Below are 22,050 nucleotides of genomic sequence, written 5' to 3'. Positions count from 1 at the left end.
ATTGTTTGATTAATATAGCTTTGTAATATAGTTTGAAATCAGGGAGCATAATACCTCTAGCTTTGTTTTTCTTTCTTAAGAGTGCTTTGGCTATTTGGGATGTTTTGTGGTTCCATACAAATTTTAGCATTATTTGTTCTAGTCTGTGAGAAATACCGTTGGAATTTTGACAAGGATTACACTGAATCTGTAGATTGCTTTGGATTGTATGGACATTTTAACGATATTAACTTTTCTAATCCATGAGCATAGAAATTCTTTCCATTTATTTGTGTTGTCTTCAATTTCTTTCATCAGTGTCTTATAGATAACAGAGTACAGGTTTTTTAGTGCCTTGGTTAAATTTATTCCTAGGCATTTTATTTTTTAATGAAATTGTAAATGGGATATTATTTTCTTAATTTCTCTTTCTGACATTTCATTATTAGTGTATAGAAATGCCACAGATTTCTGTATATTGATTTTGTTTCCTGCAACTTTACTGAATTCATTTATTAGTTCTAACAGTTTTTGGGTGGAGTATTTTGAGTTTTCTATATGTGGTATGTCATCTGCAAATAGTGACAATTTTACTGCTTCCTTTCCAATTTTGACGCCTTTTATTTCTTTTCCTTGCCTTATTGTTGTGGCTAGGACTTTCAGTATTATATAGAATAAAAATGGAAAGAGTAGCCATCCTTTTCTTGTTCCTGATCTTAGAGGAAATGCTTTCGGGTTTTCACCATTGAGCATGATGTTAGCTGTGGGCTTGTCATATATAGCCTTTATTATGTTGAGGTACATTCCTTTTATACCTACTTTGTTGTGAGTTTTTATCGTAAATGAATGCTGAATTTTGTCAAATGTTTTCTCTGCATCTACTGAGATGATGATATGATTTTTATTCTTAATTTTCTTAGTATAGAGTATCACATTGATTTGCACATGTTGAACCATCCTTACATCCCTGGAATAAATCCCACTTGATCATGGTGTATGATCCTTTTAGCATACTGTTGAATTAGGTTTGCTAATATTTTGTTGAGGATTTTTGCATCTGTGTTCATCAACAATATTGGCCTGTAATTTTCTCTTTTTGTGGTGTTCTTGTCAGGTTTTGGTATCAGGGTAATGCTGGCCTTGAAAGTGAGTTTGGAAGCAGTCTCGCCTCTTTGATTTTTTGGAAGAATTTGAGAAGGATAAGTATTAAATCTTCTTTGAATATTTGGCAGAATTCATCAGTGAAGACATTTGGTCCCAGACTTTTGGATTTGGGGAGGTTTTTGATTACTGATTCAATTTACTTACTAGTAGTCAGTCTATTCAGATTTTCTATTTCTTCATGATTCCATCTTGGAAGATTGTATGTTTCTAAAAATGTATCCATTTCTTCTAAGTTGTCCAATTTGTTGACATATAATTGTCCGTAGTAGTCCCTTAAGATTCTTTGCATTTCTGTGGTATCAGTTGTAACTCTCCTCTTTCATTTCTGATTTTGTTTATTATAGCCCTCTCTCTTTTTTTTGGTTAGTCTAGCTGAAGTTTTGTCAATTTTGTTTATCTTTTCAAAGAACCAGCTCTTAGTTTCATTGATCTTTTCTATTATCTGTTTAGTCTCTATTTGTTTATTTCTTCTCTGATTTTTATTATTTCCTTTCTTCTACTCACATTGGCCTTCATTTGTTCTTTTCTAGCTCCTTTAGTTGTAAAATTAGTTTGTTTATTTAAGATTTTTCTTGTTTCTCAATGTAGGTCTGTATTGCTCTGAACTTGCTTCTTAGAACCGCTTTTGTTGCATCCCAAAGATTTGGGTATGGCGTATTGCCATTTTCATTTGTCTCCAGGTATTTTCTGATTTCTTCTTTAATTTCTTCAATGGACCATTGATTGATCAGTAGTATGTTGTTTAATTTTCACGTTTCTGTGTTTTTTTCTAGTTTTCTTCTTGTTATTGATTTTTAGTTTTATACCATTGTGGTTGGAGAAGATGCTTGCTGTGAATTCAGTCTTCTTGAATTTACAAAGACTTGTTCTGTGGCCTAACATGTGATCTATCCTGTAGAATATTCCAAGCGCACTTGAAAAGAAGGGATATCCTGTTGCTTTCAGACAGAATGTTCTGTATATATCTGTTAAGTTTACCTGGTCTAAGGTGTCATTTAAAGCTCATATTTCCCGTTTAATATTTTGTGTGGATGATCTACCCATTGATGTAAGTGGGGTGTTAAAGTCCCCTACTATTTTTGTACTGCTGTCAACTTCTCTCTTTAGGTTTGTTAACGTTTGCTTTATATATCTTGTTGCTGCTATGTTGGGAGCATACATATTTATAAGTGCTATGTCTTCTTGCTGGGTTGATCCCTTTATCATTATGTAAAGCCCATCTTTATCTTTTACTATAGTCTTTGTTTTAAAGTCTATTTCATCTGTTTTGAGTATAGCTATGGCAGCTTTCTTTTTATTTTCATCTGCATGGAATATCTTTCTTAATCTCTTCACTTTGTGTCTTTGTGTGTCTTTACTTCTGAAATGAGTCTCTTGTAGGCAGCATATGGATGAGTCTTGCTTTTTTATCCATTCAGCCACTGTATGTCTTTTGATTGGAGAGTTTAGTCCATTTACATTTAAAGTAATTGTTGATAGGTATGTACTTATTGTCATTTTGTTAATTGTTTTCTGCCTGTTTTTGCAGTTCCTCTCTGTTCCCTTCTTCTCTTTCTCTCTTCCTTTATAGTTTAATGGCTTTCTTTAGAGTTATGTTTAGATTCCTTTCTCATTTTGTTTTGTGCATTTACTGTAAGTTTCTGCTTTATGGTTACCGTGAGATTCATATGTAACTTCCTATATATATAATAGTCTGTTTTAAGTTGACAGCAGTTAAATTGGAACACATTCCAAAACTTTACATTTTTTTCTCACTCTCACTCCCCACATTTTATATTTTTGATGTCACATTTTATATCTTTTTATTTTATGCATCCCTTAACTAATTATTGTAGTTTTAGTTAATTTTACTCTTTTTGTCTTTTAACCTTCACACTTGCCTTATTGGAACATATTCCTTTGTCTCCTCATTTTGCCTGACTCTCTGTGTTTGTTTCTATGTATCAGGCAAATCAACTACCTCTCCAAGTCTTGAAGGAGTAGTCTTGTGTAAGTGATATCACTTGGTGTCCAGAAACACAATCTCCTTTGACTACCAAAGCTAGAAGCTTAAAGGGCATCCCCCGGGTGGGCTGTGAAAGTCCATTGGCTCTGACAGTGTCACCCAAGTGTTGTGTGGGGGAAGAGCTGTTTTCCCACCATGTCTGTCAGGGCCAAAAGAGCAATATGTGTGGGCAGAGCTGCTCACCTTCCATGTTTGTCGGTGCCACATGCAAGTGTCATGGGACTAGGAGGCTAGGCTGCTCACCCTCTTCATCTGTTGGTGTCAGGCATGAATTTATGTGCTTTTTGACTGATCTTTAGTTTGTTTACAATCCAATGTAAGTACAATAATTGTGGATGAAATAATGTGCTGTATTGGATTTGATTTCAAATACCTCCCCCTACAAAAAAGGGGGAGAGGAATAGATGAAACAACAGATGATAATAATGTTAAAATGCTGATAATTTTTAAAGCTGGGTACTGGTTTCATGTGAATTTATAATGCTATTTATGCCATTCTATTTAGTTTTGTGTATATGTTCAAATATTTCCAAATTAAGGGTTTAAAAAAATCAAATGTACAATATTCAAGATAGGAAGATGATTCTACCTAACCTCTAATGCTAAAGAATGGAAATTGAATATGTTTCTGAATTGTGTTGGGAAAAATCCGCATGGAAATATTTGAATCTCTTGCTCAGTTCTATCTTGGATCAGTGTAGTGTAATAATCAAGATTTCAGGTTTTGGAATAAAAAATACCTGATTTGTAATTTGGGTTCTACAGCTTCTAATGTCTCTGAGCATCACTTTCCTCATTTGTAAAATGGGACTAACAGTATTTTACTTATAGGCTCATGTTAGGATGAAGCTAGATTCATTTTTATGCTTAGCACCTGGCAGATTTTCAAATTTCATTTGTTTTCCTTTTTTGCTTTACTTGCATCCAGTGTCATCCATTGATAAGGTGGCTGGGTTAAATCTATTTTGTGGCTGGAGAACATATGCAGAGATAACCATCTTAGACCAAAATCTAGCACAAAACACTGATATCATTAATACTAAGTAAGCCTTTAAGTATATATCTTGGCCATACATATGATGAAGCCTGGGGATATGTTTCAAAACTCACCTGTAGTTTCATCAAAGGAAGGATGTGGAAAAGGTCCAACAGCAATTGGCATAGGAAAGAGATACCCAGGAATACAGCGTTTGGGATGAGGCTGATTCACTGCAAAAGATCAAATATAACTTATTTTGAATTTGAAGACCTTGGAAATTATACTCTGATCATTTATGCAAAAGACAAATCAATAAAATATTATAATCAAAGACTGAATAAATAACGAGATGAAAATATCTCATCTTGTAGATAAGGCTGTTGGGGCACAGAGAAAGGGAAATGACTTCCCCAAGGTCACACATGGAAAAATGGGGACTAGAATCCTTGTGTGTGAACTCTAATTCAATGTCTTTTTTATTTTTTGCACATTCAATTTACTCAGCATCCAGTATGTAATGAAAAGAACAAAGATAAGTGCTGTGGAGAATATTAAGTCTCCAGCTTCAAAGAGATTACAATAAAGTGGCAGAAATAAACACACATGTCCAAGAAACTATTATTAATTGTAGGCTGTTTCAAGGGATAGAAAATGTAGTAAGGATATTACTCTAGGTGACTAAGGGGAGGAATAGATTAATTCTAACCAGGAGGTACCAAGGAGGCATTCTTTTTTTTTTTTTTGTGAAGAAGATCAGCCCTGAGCTAACATCCATGCTAATCCTCCTCTTTTCGCTGAGGAAGACCGGCTCTTAGCTAATATCTATTGCCAATCCTCCTCCTTTTTTTCCCCAAAGCCCCAGTAGATAGTTGTATGTCATAGTTGCACATCCTTCTAGTTGCTGTATGTGGGACACGGTCTCAGCATGGCCGGAGAAGCTGTGCGTTCATGCGCGCCCAGGATCCGACCCTGGCCGCCAGTAGCGGAGTGCGCGCACCCAACTGCTAAGCCATGGGGCTGGCCCAGGAGGCATTCTAACAGTTATAGAATTTGACTTTGTCCTTGAAGGATGATTATTAGTTTAACAAGTGAAAGTGGGATGAAGGACATTCTAGATAGAGAATAGGGCACAGGCAGAGGCAGTGATATAGGAAAGTAGAAAACATATTTGAGACAAGAACCTAGATTTCAGCAATGGAAAAGAAGTAAAAAGATTTCCACTTTCTAAAAGATCATAGGGCATGATAGGGACAAAACATAGCTACATATTTGGCAATATGGCACAGTGGTACCACTCTCATTTTATTTTCCAACTAAGAAACAAGGTGAGATACCACCTTACAAATTATAATATACAACACTATGACATAGGCCAAACCATCTGGAAGTAAGTTAACTGCTTGCATGTCAGATGCCTATAGTCATGGTAGCCAATATACTAGAAGACAGAATCAGGCTGCAAAAAGATCTCAACAGTGGGTTGAACTTAGCATAATGAAATTTAACATGGATAAATGTAAAGTCTTGTACTTAATCTCAAATTCCACTTGTACCAGACAGATGGAAATATATGGATAAACAGAAAATAATATAGGCCAATGTAATTGATTATAAATATAAGTTATTATGCATTAGGCTTTCCAAAAAGGAAATGCCATTTTAGGCTGCATGAATAGAGGTAGCGTGTTCAAAAAAAATAAGTAATATGCCACATCTGGAGTAATATGTTAATGGTGAGTCCTCATTTTAAAAGGGCCGTGAGCAAATTTGTGCACACTCTGTGAAGAGTTATTAAATTGGTGACAGAATAAGAAATTATATCCTGTTAGAAACAGTAAGATGAAATTAGGATATTTAAGCATAAAAATGTGTGGCAGGGGTGATGATGAGAAGGCACAAATGATAATGTTCATTAGTCACTTGAGGAGCTGTCATAGATAGAGGTACTCAGTTTGTTCTGTGTGGCTCCAGAGGACAGAATCAGGGCCGGTGGTCAGAAGTTTCAGAAAGACTTATTTTTTTCCAGTAAAAAAAAAAGAAAAGTGTAGCAATTACAGCTGTCAGATATTACAATAGGGTGCCTGATGAAGGAATCTAAGCTTCCTTCAATGGAGATTTTTAAGAATAGACTTGATGGTTACTTATCAACTTTTTTAGAGGGGATTCATACGTTAATCAGGTAAGGAGTTGGACTAGATATCCTCTAATGTCTTCTCTAATAGTAATGTTCTCTGATTATATAAGTGTATGAGAAAGCATGTCATCACAATGGAAGTGCTATTATATCAATATTAATACCAGTGTCTCATCATGATTAATGATATACTGAGACTGTTACATGCATTAATGGAGTGACTTATTTTAAATTTTAAAGTGTTTTCTGTTTAACAGTAACACTTCATGATAAGTGGACATTTGTTTCCACTTAAATTACTAAAGAATTCCCATTGAATTGATTATTACTGCTGTATGAATACCAAATTAATTTGCTATAATAAATGCTTTTACAATTAATGTCAAAGAAAAGAATTAAGATTTGCCTATGCTCTAAAAATGTGGGTTATTAATGACAAGAAACTTTCATATTTATTCCTTGACATGTCTACTCCAACTCCATTTGACATACTTTATCCTCACGAGGTTTAATTCATAGGTCTGTCATGTCTAGGCTGTCAATCTAGATTATGTATCTAAAGGCTACAAAGTGGTTCACAAACATTGATGGGGTATAGTCCACTGTGAGGAATAAATATCTAAAGGGAAAAATCAGTTGGAAAGAAAAAGTTTTATATACAAATATATTTATAAGCATTAATATGTGTGTGATGGGGAAACAGAACAATCAAAATGGCTGACAATAGATGAAAATCAAACAAATAAGGATACAAAAATATAAGGGAATGTTGGATTGTTAGAAAAATGACAATTTTATGGACTATACCAATTTGAGACCTGGATATGAAGTAATGATAAGCAGAAAACTTGTACCTCAAATAATAGAGGCTACCAACAACTTAATAACAATATATGTGTATGATGATGTGGATCAAAATTATCTTTATTAAACAAATATTCAATAATCGTTGTAAAATATCAGGAAAAATAGATATATTTTTTAAAAATCCAATCATGTAAATTCTATAACCTGGACTACTAGTATTTTGAATTACATTATTCAAATATAATTCACATACTATACAATTCTCCTATATATGTGCTCTACTCAGTTCTTTTTCATGTATGGAGAAAGTTGTGAAACCATCACCATAATATAATTTTTGAACATTTTCATCACCCTAAAATGAAATTCCTTGCCTATTAGCAGTCATTCTTCACTCACCCAATCTCAGTGTTAAGCAACCACTAATCTACTTTTTGTCCCTATAGATGTACCTTTTAGGACATTTCATATAAATGGAAGCATTCAATATGTGGTCTTTTGTAAATGGCTTTTTTCGTTTAGCATAATGTTTTCAAGTTTCATTTATGTTGTAACTGTTTCAAAACTTCATTCTTTTTTACTGATGAATAACATTCCATTGTACAGATATACCATATATTTTAATCCATTCATGAGTGGACAGACAATTGAATTGTTCCACTTTTTGGATATTATGAATAATGCTGCTTTCAATGTTAATGTACAAGTTTTTGTTGGGACAGATTTTTTTTTCTCTTAGGTATATTCCTAGAGCAGAATTGCTGTGTCAATTGGTAACTCTATGTTTAACCTCTGGAGGAACTGTCATACTGTTTCCCAAAGTGGCTGCAACACTTTCTGTAACAACCAGTTGTGTATAAGTGTTCCAATTTCTCCATATTATCCCCAAATTTAGCATCTGTCTTCTTGTTTATAGCCATCTTTGTGGATGTGAAGTGGTATCACATTGTGGTTTTGATTTTCATTTCCTGGATTGCTAATGATGTTGAGCATCATTTATGTCCTTATTGGTCATTTGTATATCCTCTTTGGAGAAATGTCTATTCATTTGTTTTTTTACAATTTTAATTGTGTTATTTTTCCTTTCATTATTGAGTTTTAAGAGCTCTTTCTTCATTCTGGATACAAGTCCCTTAGGAGATAGATACATGATTTGCAATTATTTTCTCTCATTATGTTAATGGTCTTTTCATTTTCTTGGTGGAATTATAAGCAGCACAAAAATTTTAAAATTTAAAGTCCAATTTATCTATTTTTTGACCCTTATATTTTTAATGTCATATCTAAGAAACTATCTCTTAATCCACTTCATGAAGATTGCTCATATATTTTCTTGTAAGAATGTTATGGTTTTAGCTCTTATATTTAGGTCTATGATTCATTTTTACTTAATTAATGTGTATGATATGAGATAGGAGTTCAATTCATTCTTTTGCTTGTGGATAACAGTGTTTCAGTACCATTTGTTGAAAGATTATTCTTTCCATACTGAATTCTGCCTGAACTCTTGTCTAACATCAATTAACCATAAACCTAAGGGTTTCTTATTAGATTCTGAACTCTATTCCATTGATCTGTATGTTTATCCTTGTGACACTACCACACTGATTTGATTACTGTAGTTTTACAGTAAATTTTAAAATGTGTGAGTTCTCCAGTTTTGGTATTTTTCAATATTGTATTTGCTGTTCTGAGTCCCTTGCATTTCCATAAGAATTTTAGAATCAGGGTAGTAATTTCTGAGGGAAAAAAAAGAGCTACACCTATGATAGAGATTACATTGAAATTTTAGATCAATTTAAGGGGTATTACCATCTTAATAATATTAAGTTTCCAATCCAGAAACATGGGATGTCTTTTCATTTATTCAAAAGTCTGTTAATTTCCTTCAACAATATTTTTTAGATTTCAGCATACAAGTCTTACACTTCTTTTGCTAAATTTATTTCCAAATATTTTATTTTCATACTATTGTAAATGGAATTGTTTTCTTAACTTCATTTTATAATGTTTATTGCCATTGAAATACCATTGATTTTTGTATATAAATCTTGTGTCCTGAAACTTTGCTGAATATTGTTATTAGTTCTAATAGATTTTTTAGTGGATTCTTTAGGATTTTCTATATATAAGATGATGTCATTTGCAAATAGAGATAATTTTACTTTTTAATTTCCAATTATTTCTTTGAGGGAAATATTTTCATTACTAATTCAATCTCTTTTACTTATTATAGGTCTATTCAGATTCTCTATTTTATTCTTGAGTCAGTTTCTGTAGTTTGTGTCTTTTTAGTAATTTATTCATCTTCATTAACCTAGTAACTTCATCTAGGTTATCTAATTTGTTAGCATACAGGTGTATGTAGTGTTTCTCTTTAATTATTTTTATTTCTATACTGTCAGTAGTGATGTCAATGCTAACATTTTTGTCAGTGTAACATTTTTATCCTTTTAATAGTTTTTATTTTGCAGGTTTTTTGTTTTTATTTTTTGGTGAGGAAGATTGGCCCTGAGCTAAAGTCTATTGCCAATCCTCCACTTTTTGCTTGAGTAAGACTGGCCCTGAGCTAACATCTGTACCAATCTTCCTCTATTTTGTATGTGGGTCGCTGCCACAGCACGGCTTGATGAGTGGTGTAGGTCCACAGTCACGTTCTGAATCCACAAACCCTGGGCTGCTGAAGTGGAGCATGCCGAACTTAACCATTACACCACTGGGCTGGCCCACTTTTAATAGTTTTTTAACCTTATTTTTTAAGTTATTTTTTAGTAGTTTCTCTGGGGCATACAGTTTACATATTTATTTATTAGAATTACTTCACATTTATACTGATTGTTTCAGTAACATATAGAATTCTTTTTCTATATATCTCTATTTTCTCCCCAAATTTTTGGGCAATTATTCACATACATATATCACATCTAAGTATGTTAAAAACTAAAAATTCATTGTTATAATTATTACCTCATATAATTTTATGTTTTTTAAAAAGCTCTTTTTTATGTTTTTTTAAGTTTTTTGGTGTTCCTTTGTACATGGTGACTTGACTTTCTCTTTTCTACCCCCTGTAGTAAATTTTTCATTGCAATTATTCAACTTTCAACTCCAGAGTTTTTATTTATAAAAATAATTTCTTTTTATTGACGCTCTCAATTTGATGAGACATTGTCATAATGCATTCCTTCAATCTTTTAAGCATGGTTTACTTAATGCATTTTTTTCCCCACATCCATCCAAGCACTAGTAGCTTAGCGATTCCTTCTCTGATCACTCATAAGAGAGTGCAGTCTTGGGCATGTACACAAACTTCTAGAATTTCTGGGATGTATCTGATATTATTTTTAAGCCTAGATTCCTAGGAGTTGACCCTGGTCAGAGTAGCTTATTGTCTAGTCAGTGTTTGGTCATAGATTGTGTTTAAACCCCTTATGCCAGCGAGGCTTCAGTTCTGTGTTAATGGCTCTGTATGTATTGGGAAATGCTTCCAAGTCTGCCCTACATTTTGCTCTGATTGCTTCTGAGTGGGTACAGTTTGGCACATACGTACAGTTTTCCCAAACCCCAGAATTTACTACACTCCCAAGAGAGCTCTTCTGGATTGTCTTTCTTAATTCTCCCTATTAACCTTCTGGCTGCTTTATTGTTTTGCTTGTACCATATTGCTAATGGCCTCCTTTTAACTGCTCTCTGAAAAGATCTCCCTGTTTTTGATAACACCCTTTGACAAGGAGTTCTCCAATCACTGTTCCAAATTAGTCAGTTCTTCAGACAGAGTTGCAGAACACTTTTATCTTATGTCCTATATCTCTTGCCTAACATTCCCCCAGGGCAGAATTCCTGCACCTTTGCAGCAAAGCTGGGGGCAGGAAACCCAAATGACACCTCCATTCTATGAATGCATGCTGGGGGGGGCAGGTGGCAGCCTCTTTGTTCTCTCCAGTGTGGAACCTCTACCCAATGAACAAATCAGTGTAGGACAATAGGGACCAGTTTTCTCAGCCTGCTGTACCTGGTAGAACTTCCACCCTATGAGTGGGGCTTGGCACAGGCAGGGAGACCACGCCTTTCTACTGCACACTTAGACTAGAGCTGCTGTAACTCATGGCTGGAGAGTATAAGACATACTAACAGGTTGCCCCTTGCAGAAATAAACCATAATTTAGACTGGGAGCCAGACAAAAAGGAGCCTCTGTTTAATTAGCTGCACACAGACAGGGTAGAGCTTCCAAACACAGAGCTGAGGATAGGGGTTTAACAGAGTGGGTTGAGGCTCAAATGCCACAAACTCATGATGTTCTCACTGAGATTTAATAAATAGTCTTGAATGAAAGCATCTCTATTTTTTGTACACCTTCAGGACAATGTCCAGAGAGTTTGAATGACTGGTTTTTATAATTTTCAACAGTTAAATTGTTTTGTTGGGGAATGGGTCCTCTAACCTACTTATTCCATAATGCTAGAAATCCTGCCTCACTACTAGTATTTTAGTATGTGTGGTTGCTGATATTTTCAAATGTCTTCATTTTTGTTGTATAATTATTCAAATACAATGGATTTTTTAAAAATTTGTTAGGATTTGCACAGCATATTAATGGAAGGTATTTTCCTTGAGGCATTATATACCCAGATTTGTGGTTTCCCACTGTCATACATTTATAGTTCTTCACAATTTGGCCCAAATATACTTTCAGATCTGATCCCCAACCACACCACCCCATGAACCCTCAACGACAGTTAGAGTGATCTACCTACTCTCTCAAAAGAGACAAGTTTTTTCCTATCTCTATATTGTTATTCATACCCCTCAGTGTACTCTACCTTTTTAACTTTCCACCCAAATCTTTCCTATCATTCAGGACTTAATTCAACTTCTGTCTCCAACAGGAAACAATCCCTGACAACCATAGTTCTTAAATCCCTCTCTTTCCTTTGACCTTTTAAATATTTAATGCCTATACTCATAGTATATAGCCTATACTGCCTTGTGACATCAATTACATCCTTGCCTTTTTTATTGTATTTGTGAATGTGTTTACGACTGACACCAATTAGGAAATAAGCTCTTGAAGGACGTGGATTACATCCAATGACGTCCTAGCTAAATATAGTACTGTGAATATATGATTTCTTCATGAATATTTCTTTGAGTAAATCTGTATTCTGATGAATTCTGAAGGAGGATTCCATTTGTATTGACATTGTAATTACAATGTTATAGAAAAAAGAACCTCTTAAGCACACTTGCAAATAAGATCCCTAGATTATTGGATCATTAAAAACAAATAGCACTTGCCCTTTGATACACACATTCTAGAGTTACAACAGTTACCAGGAGTTCCTGACAGAGTAGTATATTAGAGTTCTTAATCATATTCTTTATTTGTATTTAGATTATTATTATTTTCATATAATATTTTAAGAACAAATGTGCTAAAAACAGCTAGTTAAATAGATATGGTCCTTGACCATGTTTTGACTCCTGAATTTCCCTCAAACCACAGTTCATTGAATGCCATTAATTTGATTTGCAGCTTGATGGAGAGAGAGAATATCTAGACAAATAGAAAGAAACAAGGCTCAATTATTTTTATTAACCTCATTGGTGCTGCATATTAAATTAACATTGATAAACATGCTGGAAATAATCACCTTTAAAAAATAAGCAAAAAGAGGTTAAGCAATTTGCCAACAGTCAAACAGTTATAAAGTGATAAAGTAAGGATTAGAAGCCCTGTCTCCAGTGCGTAAAATTATTTCAACAGGTAGGTAAAATCCTGGTCAGTTCTTAAAAAGAATATGATTTTTAAAATAGTTAAGCATAAATTAAATGAAGATCCTAAATTTTCAAGCTTTATGTTGCCACTTTTTAAACTTTAATTCCACCTTAGTAACTTATAATTATATAGAAAGGCATAAGTAGCATGCTAAGACAACTATTCTATCTTGGAAGAAAACATGGATGATTTTATGTGTGACTCTAAGGCAAGTAGGATCTTATTCAGATGGCTTCAATATAACCAGTTGCCTTCCAGGCCAAATAACTAATGAAAACAGAAAGTGTTTTCCTGCAATCTTGGGCTTTTAATACTGAATATACATCCCTAATATATATCCCCTTCAATTTCCATATAAGATATTATTTTTGAAGCTGAGGCCATATCTTTAAAATATCAGATAATAATATCTCACACTCACTAAACCAGTATCTCCAAACTGAAGTTTGTGGATCATCTCCAAAGAACCAGCACCTCCAGAAGAAGCCTTCATGGTGATATATAAAGGACATTTCCTCGTAGTCTCTCACATCTTCATCATTCTATAAAAACAAATATTCAAACTTTTGGAAATTTTGGCTTCACAAATGAAATCTCATTTTGAATGGAATTCTACAACATACTGAGTACTATTTTTCTGCAGGGTAGGAAGTTCATTATAGAAAGTGCTATCTGGCATGTGTTTTGTACCTGTGCTTCTCAAATTTTAATGTGCACTCAAGTCAACTAGAAATCTTGTTAAGATATACATTCTGATTTATTACAACTGAATGAGACATAAAATTCTGCATTTCCAAGAAGCTCCCAAGTGATGCCATTTTTGCTGGTGTGTGGACTTTAATTTGAGTAGGGAGACTTTATATTGTTTGAAAAAACCGATAACGAATGGAAAAATGTTGATATTTTCAAAAGTTTGTTGGTAGGTAGATGAATAATCATTATACTATTCCCTCTATTATTGTATATTTTTAAATTTTTTATAATGAAAAGTTTTAAATGTCGAAAATTTCAAAATTAAGAATAAGTGCATTAGATGCACAGTATTAGGCCTGGAGTAGGCTCAACACATTTCTTTGGTTGACTGACTGCCTAATTACAGAAATGTAAATGGATAGCATAGGTTTCACAAACTCCTTAATTTTAGAAGGGCTTGAGAAAGAGTCCATTGATTCTGTGCAATGTGACTGAGGGGTTAGTACTCTCAAAAGAACAATATCAGTTAAACAGTTGCCTCACTAAAATATACATAAATACATTATAAAATTTTGATTTTCCTTAAATATTATATATTTCTCCTATATGTTCCCCTAAATAATAACTTAGAGAACCATTGCACTATAACTTTGGCTTAACAATCATAGCAGGACCTTTTTCCGTGGTCACAGCTAATGAGTTGAGTTCCTGAAGTGGCACCATTTATGTTGCACATTTGCACTAATCTGACTAGACAAAATGTCTCTAAGGAACAAAGATGCATTGAAAAATATTGCAGCCAGAGTATCTCCACGGTTAAAATTTTTCAAAGTGGTGTGACTAGGAGATAAGATTTGAATAGTCAAGCCTCACTTATTCCCAAGAGTACAAAGTAAGGCTAGATTGACTAGGAAAAAGTCTAGACTAAAAGACATATGTTAAGAAATCTAGTTTTTTTACTTTCAAGTACATAGTTATTTAAACTAGACTTTAAAAAGGCATTGTCTACTAGCAGTCCTTAGGGAGCTCAATTTAAGTAATAAGATATTTTTTCTGATGTAAATGGGTGCTTCCAAATGTTTGAGGGGATTCAACAGTTATTCTCTTAAGTCATCTAAATATTATTTCTGAATACTTGTGTAATCTTTTAATTTTAAGTAGCTGTAAAGAAAATCATATTAAAAAACCTGGAAAATTCAGGATAGCTCCAAGTGATCTCTATTAATGAAAAACAAAGAATGTGACTATTTCATATGATTAATGTATTTGGCCAATGTAGAAATAGTTTTCAATACTTCTCTCAATGTCTAAACTATATACTGGGTGTGTTCTCCAACTTTCAGTTTCCATATAAGTTTTTTTTGCCACATAGTATAGAAGAGCAGGGTTAAGATCCAAATGTTAAAACTGTAGATTATTGGACTTAGACTTGTTGACTCAAACTCTCTGAACAGCGAAGGCCAGGAAGCCACATTAAAAGAAAAATATCTCCCTAGGTAATTCTAGCACACAGTAGTTTGAGAATTCTTTTTTTTTTTAATTAATTAATTAATTTATTTATTTTAATTTTTTGTTTATCACAGTAACATTGGTTTATAACATTGTATAAATTTCAGGTGTACATCATTATACTTCTATTTCTGCATAGATTACATCATGTTCACCACCCAAATACTAATCACAACCCATCACCACACACAGTTCAACAGTGGCCAACTAGGAAAGAAGCTACAGATGAAATTTGTCAATTGTTCCATTTGCTAACAGCTATGATTAGCTATGTATTATGAGAGGAGAATATGGGTGGGAATTGCTAACCAACATAAGATAGGAGATTAGCTGTGGATCTTTTTCTTTTTCTCTCTCTGTGCCTCAATTATTAATGCTCAACAAGACTATGTTACACTCTGCTGACAAGCAAAAGCTAACATGTACAACAATATATCTTCATATTATTCTCTGCTTTCTCCACATAAGTGTAATACTAGCTTCTCATTCTATGTAATTCCTTGTTAGAAAACAGAAATAATTGCATTAAATAAGCTTTAAGTATTTGAGATCTTCTGATTCATTATTTTTATTAATTTCTTATTTCCAGCAAGTACCATTCTAAATAGTATTCTTAATGTAGAAACAGTATAGTGAGAGTCCAGAATAATAATTACTACTGATAAGCACCTTATACTTTTGATGACTTGGAGATACCTTTATTCCAACATATTAATTATTATAGGGAGAACAGAAGTTTTAAATAATTAATTGATTTGCTAATTATCATTTCCTATTTATGAGACATTAGCTCCAGGTCTGATATTTGCTTCTTACACACATGTAGGAAATATGAAATATACCCTGATGTAATGAAATTATCAGGAAACAGTGGACGTACCACTGGAATGAGAGAAAAGATAACCAGGGTTCTAGCTGTTTTTCAGTCAATAGGTCTGTGGGCTTAAGTCACTTCTCTTTTTTGAATATCAATTTCCTTGTCTGTATAATTCATTCAGTAAATGTTTACTGAGAGTCAAATGTGTGTTAGTCAGTATACTGGTTGCTTTAGATACAAAAATAGATTTTGTAAGCAATGTCATTAACTTAGTGTGATGAAAATAGCACTAGTTGCAGAGTGAGGTGACGAGTGCTTATTACAGTATGGACCAGATGATTTGTAAGATCACTTCCAGTTCTAACATTCTAGGATTCTATTTGTTGTCTGAAAGTGCTGTTCATAGACATCTAGTACTGCTTCCTGGGGAGAACTGACAGTTCCTATCGAAGATTTCTAACTAATCATAGATGCAAATGTAGTATGTGGCAGCATAAGTAGTATAATATCACAGATGCCAAAAAGGAATCCCCTTGGAAAATCTCCCTCCAGCCAAGATTAAAGTAGCCTAAACCTACTATTAGAAATGCATTCAGTTGATCTCTTTAGAATACAAATACTTCTGGGAGTGTTAGTACCTTAACATTAACCCATCATCTATGGATAAATAAGTAAGTCAGAGCTTTAGCTGGCAGCAGGTTTTTATTAATGCTGAGTAAAGATCATAGAGTACTTTAGGAACTGCAGAAATGGAAGCCTCTCTGAAAGGAAAAATGGAATACAAAACAAAGAATGATGGCATGAGAGAAAACTTTAGTCAACTTCTGAATTTTCTGAAAACTAAGACTTCAGCATTTCCACACTCCTCACACAGAGCAATCCAGAGAAGTTTGGCTCAGGCTGCCAGGTCTCTGTGGTACTGAATCTTTAAGAGGAGCAATAGTTTTTCTTCTTTACTGGAAAATCACTTCAGAAATTAAATATATTTTTCCAGAAGAAGACATTGCAAGAACAACTACAATTGTTTAATAGTGAATGATGAGTATTTTTGTAATGTGATTATATTTGTTTCCTGACATTAAAATTTGAAAAAAAGTTTTGGTTTACAAGTAAACTTTTCTGTAAAATATCCTTTCTTATTGGACTAAAGTTATAACAAAACAAAAGCAAATTGCTGAAGTCCTGAAAGAGAAATACTTTTTCCTCAGGAGAGTTCATGTAGACAAACATAATGTTTCAAGTTTATTTAATGATTGGATAGAAATGTTTGCTTTTATTTTCCCTCCCAAGTCTTGAATTTAGCTTTGTTAGTCCAACTGTTAAATATATATATATATTTGGCAAATCCAATTCTCAGTTTTAATTGAGAAAATAACTAAAAACAAAATCACAATAATAAGAACATTTTTCAAAATAATAATCAAGATTATGAGGTTTTAGTGTGAGAATAACATTCCTGACATTGTAAATATGCAACAATATATATTCAAGCTGTCTGGCATATTTCCCATTTAGTATGCCATTCTTTCCTATGAGGATAACCATGTGTTCCATGTCTCCAATCTACAAATCAATCCTAGAAAATATTTACAAAATTTAAAAAGAACATCTATTAAAATTAAAAGCTAAAGAATCATCTTACATTGCTAGCATGTTAATTTTTAAAGCACAAGTTTTCTTGATGTGTAATTATTTGAAATTCCATACTTTTTAAAGAGTATATTTATTAGATTTCTGTTTACCTCTTCTTCGATGTCTGAAGTTCCATTGTTAGAGTCAAAATTTTCACAGGTCTCTGTTGCAAGTAACCAATATTCTGTTCCAAATGCTACAAGAAATAGGATAATGCCAACAGCACCAATAATTCCTGCTATGAGAGCAGCAATTCCAACCTTCATGATAGAACTGGTAGAGTTATTGCTCAAAATTGTATGCAAAATAAATACTGAAATGACCAGTTGCTGAGGCACAGCCTGTGGGTCTCAACAGAAGACACTATTTTAAGACTAGGATTAACATCTTTTGTGAAGGGTCTAGGTTTCACTGGGCTGTGGGAGAAGAGCTATTAAAAGCAAATGACTTGATTCAATTAAGCCATTGGGCTATCCACAAACATGCTCCAAAGTTTCCCACAGGAAAACAAGCCCCTTGTTCCACCATCTATACACGCACACACACACGTGCACACACACATGCTTATCAATTTCACAAAGTAACTAGAAAATGGAGAGAGAAAAATATATAATAGTAGCTTCTGTCTTCCATGTAAATTGAGTTATTGACATCTACAATAGAAGTAGTGGCTACCTAGAGTGAAGATGAGAAATTATCGTGATTATTATTTAAACATTTACAATAAACATTATTAAGCAAGAAGAATGTGCAAAACCCTCAACAAAACATAATGTTGAATACAGCTCTTACAAACTAGTTTTGAAGGCTCAGCAGAGAGGCTATGAGCACTCCTTTTTACAAAGGATATAGAACTTTAAAATTTCACAGTTAAAAATAAGACTATCATTTCTCTTGTCATAGATATCATACTCTAACTATAGGTTGGTGGCAATAATTGGGCTAGAAGGACATCAAGGAATATAGGCATGATGTAAATTATAATTTATTTAATCATATTTTAGGTACGTTTAGAGAAGAGTGACATCATGGAAAGCCAGTGGGATCAGAAATGCCTTATTTTAAAGAGGATGGAAAAGTGAGTTGCGGTATATTTTTGTATTAACTGAATAATCTTTACAGTTAGCTTGGGTTTGAATTTCAGTTATTTCATTTAATAGCTTATGACTTTGAACAAGTTTCTAAACTTCTGTTTCTTCACTACTAAAATGGTGATAATAATAGTACATAACTTATAAGTTTGTTAAGATATAACACACATAAAGCATATAATGCCTGGCACATTGTAAGAAACAATCCATATTTTTTGAATACTCTCTTTCTATACAGCCTTATGTGAGACTTCAGGATATAAAAAAGAAGCATGGCCCTTAAGGAACTAGTTATTGATTAGGAACATAAGATATACACATATGAGTCAAATAAAAATAATACAGGATATACAATCAAGTGCTAAAAATTATTAGTTGAGAGAATAGATCTTTGAATACACTATTTGCTAAGTACTGTGTGATATTTTTATGGTGAAAAGAATGTTATATAAGCTCTGGTCCTTCTTAATATTAGGGAAGCTAGTCTTGGAAGTGGTTATTACTCTCTCACACATACAAGTAAAATGTGATATATGGTTCAAAGAATGTTATAGGGACTCAGAGAAACAAGGAACATGAAGAATTTGGACAGGTGGCAGAGATAGGAGTGGCAGAAGGGACTTGGAGAGGCTGTTCCAGGAAGATAGACTTTGTCCAACTGCCCTGTAGGGCTTTCTACACAGTCTGGATCCTTCACATCGTATAAAGAAAAGAATGCAACCCCTCTCCAAAAACTTCAGGCTGGCTGGCTGAATGCATTATTCTTTAACTGAGTGAAAGGCAGCTGGGAAAGGCACACACACAAAAAGAGAGTCCAAATATCTTTCATTTGGCAAAGCTCCTGCTAGTACCAGGCCAAAAGAACAAGTTGGGATGAGACTTTGCACTTATTTTTCAGGAAGGTCATCACTGTCAGCATTAAAGGAAAATACTGCTATGAATATTTTCCTTGAATGAAGACTATAATCGTCTTGTTTCCCAAGTATATCTTCAAGCTTTAAGTACCTCTGGGTAAAGCTAATTTACTTAGTGGTACAGAGGTTCATAAATCAACTGTGGACTAGAATCTTGTGTAGGTGACAATGTGCTATCACATGAAAATTATCCATTGGCTTTTACAGAAAGAAGTTGTATATGTGACAAAGAGCTGGTAACTAAAACAAGAAAATGAGGAGTAAGTAATTGGCAGTATGTGAAGAATTATATAGTGAGATCTGATTTCTCTCCAGTCTTAGAAGCCAAGGACTATGATTGCTGTTAAAAGTTAAAACAGTAACCGTTATTTTGACCACTAAATATTTAGAAAGTTAAGCACCTAAGTGAACTATGGATTATACTTTCTTGTTCTCATTTACACTGCCACAAAGGGGATGGCTACCTCTTATCAAAATTCATTTTACAATTGATAACCTCTCTCAATTGCTATATATCTTCAAAATTGGTAATATTGAATGAGGATCCCTCACGTAGAAGAAAACACGATCAATCTGTAAAGAAACATGAGACAGGATCTTGTCTAATTAGATACCAACATATTGCAAGTAAATGCTTTCTTAAGATTAAATGCAACATTGTTATTTATTAGCTACATGTGTAATAGATGGTTACTAAGCAACTGTATCATAAACCATCATTTTAACTACTTCAGATCAATCAATATATTTGATATACTTTTGAGAAAGAATAATTTCTTAATTTATTATCATTTTGACATCATTAGAAGATAAAAATATAAAGTAAAATATTATTTCGTTATTGACATTATTTTCTAAGTCATAAATTAATAGAGTTATTCAAATGCAAAGCTGGATCCATGTGAATTATATGTGGTTACTGAAATTTGATTGACCTTTTTTCTTTTACTATGACATTAAGATCAATTTGAAAACTGTTTAACTTGTCTGTTTTGTGTACACTTTTGAAAAATTACCAGAGATCAGTTTTAAATATGGATGCTAAATCCCAATATATAATGCACCCTAGGTAAAAATGAATGCCGCTTACATTAACAATCGATTATTTCCTTACTAAATTCTAACTATTGAATGTAAGACAATGTTTTCCTAAATTTACAGGAGAGAAAAAGTTAGGTATGCTTCATTTTCTATATGCAATATGTATAATTTTAGTCAAGATTCAACACTGTTTTTATTATATTTTCTATGTGTCATGTAGATTTTTAAACAGAAATTCCCCTCTACAATTTCACTATCTTAATAGAAACGCAATGATATGTTTGGAGATAAAATACTGGAGGTGCAACTAACCAGTACCAGCTAGATTCTTTTGCACAGATCTATAATATACTTTCAGTTTATATTATGAGAAATGGAATTATATTTGTACTGTCAAACTTTTCTTTTCAATTCATTATCTTACCATTCTTGACAATGTCCTCTGCCAAAACATTAATAACTGAGATCCCACATTTTCCTGAATGTTATCAAATAGTCTACTATATGTTATTATAAACACCCAAATGTCACTTATTGTTAAAAAGTCTTTTTTGGTTTATATAGAGTTGAAGAATATTTTAATGATACATCTCATTGGGAACTGTTAAATTTTGCATTTTTATATTTAAAAGTATTCAGAAGAAATTATTCCATATTCAATTATCTTGGTGCCAGGCAAATAGATACATTATTAGTGTAGGTAGGGAGGAAAAACACACTTTTAAAAATAAAATCCCTATCTTTAAAGTGAGATTTTCTCTTCAAAAGAAGCTATCATAAAACATTTATGCAAAGGAGCTGAGTTAGTCAATGGCCAACTGGAAATCTGATTCACATAACACAATAAAAATGGCTAGAGAGGTCAACAAAATTCATCTTCTAGTTCATAACAAATTGGACAAAGGAATATGGGATAGAGAATCTAAATCAAGACACCATAACTAAAATTAACTTAAGTAAAACTCTTTTGTAAAAGGTAGGTACTAGCTGACAGAGAATATATTACCTTTTAGGAGGACTATTTTTTTTATAAGGGATACATGAAAGTGACAAGAGCAAGATGGCAAAGCAGAAAATCCCAGCCTTCACTCCCCCATAGAAACACCTATATATCAATGATACATGGGCCAAATTACCTTTATGAGAGGTCCAGAAACCAGTTAAGAAGTTGCAGTAATCCAGATGAGCACAAAACTGAGAAGAGTCACATTTAAATTAGTAAGAAGAAGAATTTTACTTTTACTCAGCCCTCCCTCAAGCCAAAACAGCTTGGCACCAAGACAGATCCCTTAGGCCCATGATTTTTCCCTCAGAAGGAGAAAGTGGAGCATGTTTCCAATGTCCCAGATTTTAGTGTTTTTCTCAAGTAGCTAATTATTGTCTGGCCTCACACTAAGCACTGAAAACTGGTGTACTTCATATACCAGGGGTAAATTAAGAACAAAGAAAAAGGAGAGGGAGATTTGTTATGGCTGGCATAGCTCTGCATGATTGAAAGAAGCTACAGA

General features: G+C 33.3%; 1 protein-coding gene across 2 annotated transcripts in view; it reads right to left on the bottom strand.

Annotated features, from left to right (window-relative positions):
* Nucleotides 1-22,050, bottom strand: part of LOC131401188 (transmembrane protein 182-like) — a 357,489-nt gene that overhangs the window by 83,645 nt on the left and 251,794 nt on the right. Inside the window, exons 2-3 of one of the 2 annotated variants that reach the window (XM_058536255.1) lie at nt 13,267-13,387; nt 4,259-4,357 (exon numbers count right to left, since the gene is read on the bottom strand). In XM_058536255.1, coding sequence (XP_058392238.1) covers nt 4,259-4,357; nt 13,267-13,357 — 190 coding nt within the window. In that variant the 5' untranslated portion in view covers nt 13,358-13,387. Of the gene's footprint in view, nt 1-4,258; nt 4,358-13,266; nt 13,431-22,050 lie in introns of those variants that run through there. The other variant, XM_058536256.1, reaches the window with a different exon arrangement.

Source organism: Diceros bicornis, chromosome X (assembly GCF_020826845.1).
Source record: "Diceros bicornis minor isolate mBicDic1 chromosome X, mDicBic1.mat.cur, whole genome shotgun sequence".
In the NCBI taxonomy this organism is placed as follows: Eukaryota; Metazoa; Chordata; class Mammalia; order Perissodactyla; family Rhinocerotidae; genus Diceros; species Diceros bicornis.
Note: the sequence above shows the minus strand (reverse complement) of the source record. Positions and strands in the feature narration are given on the sequence as shown.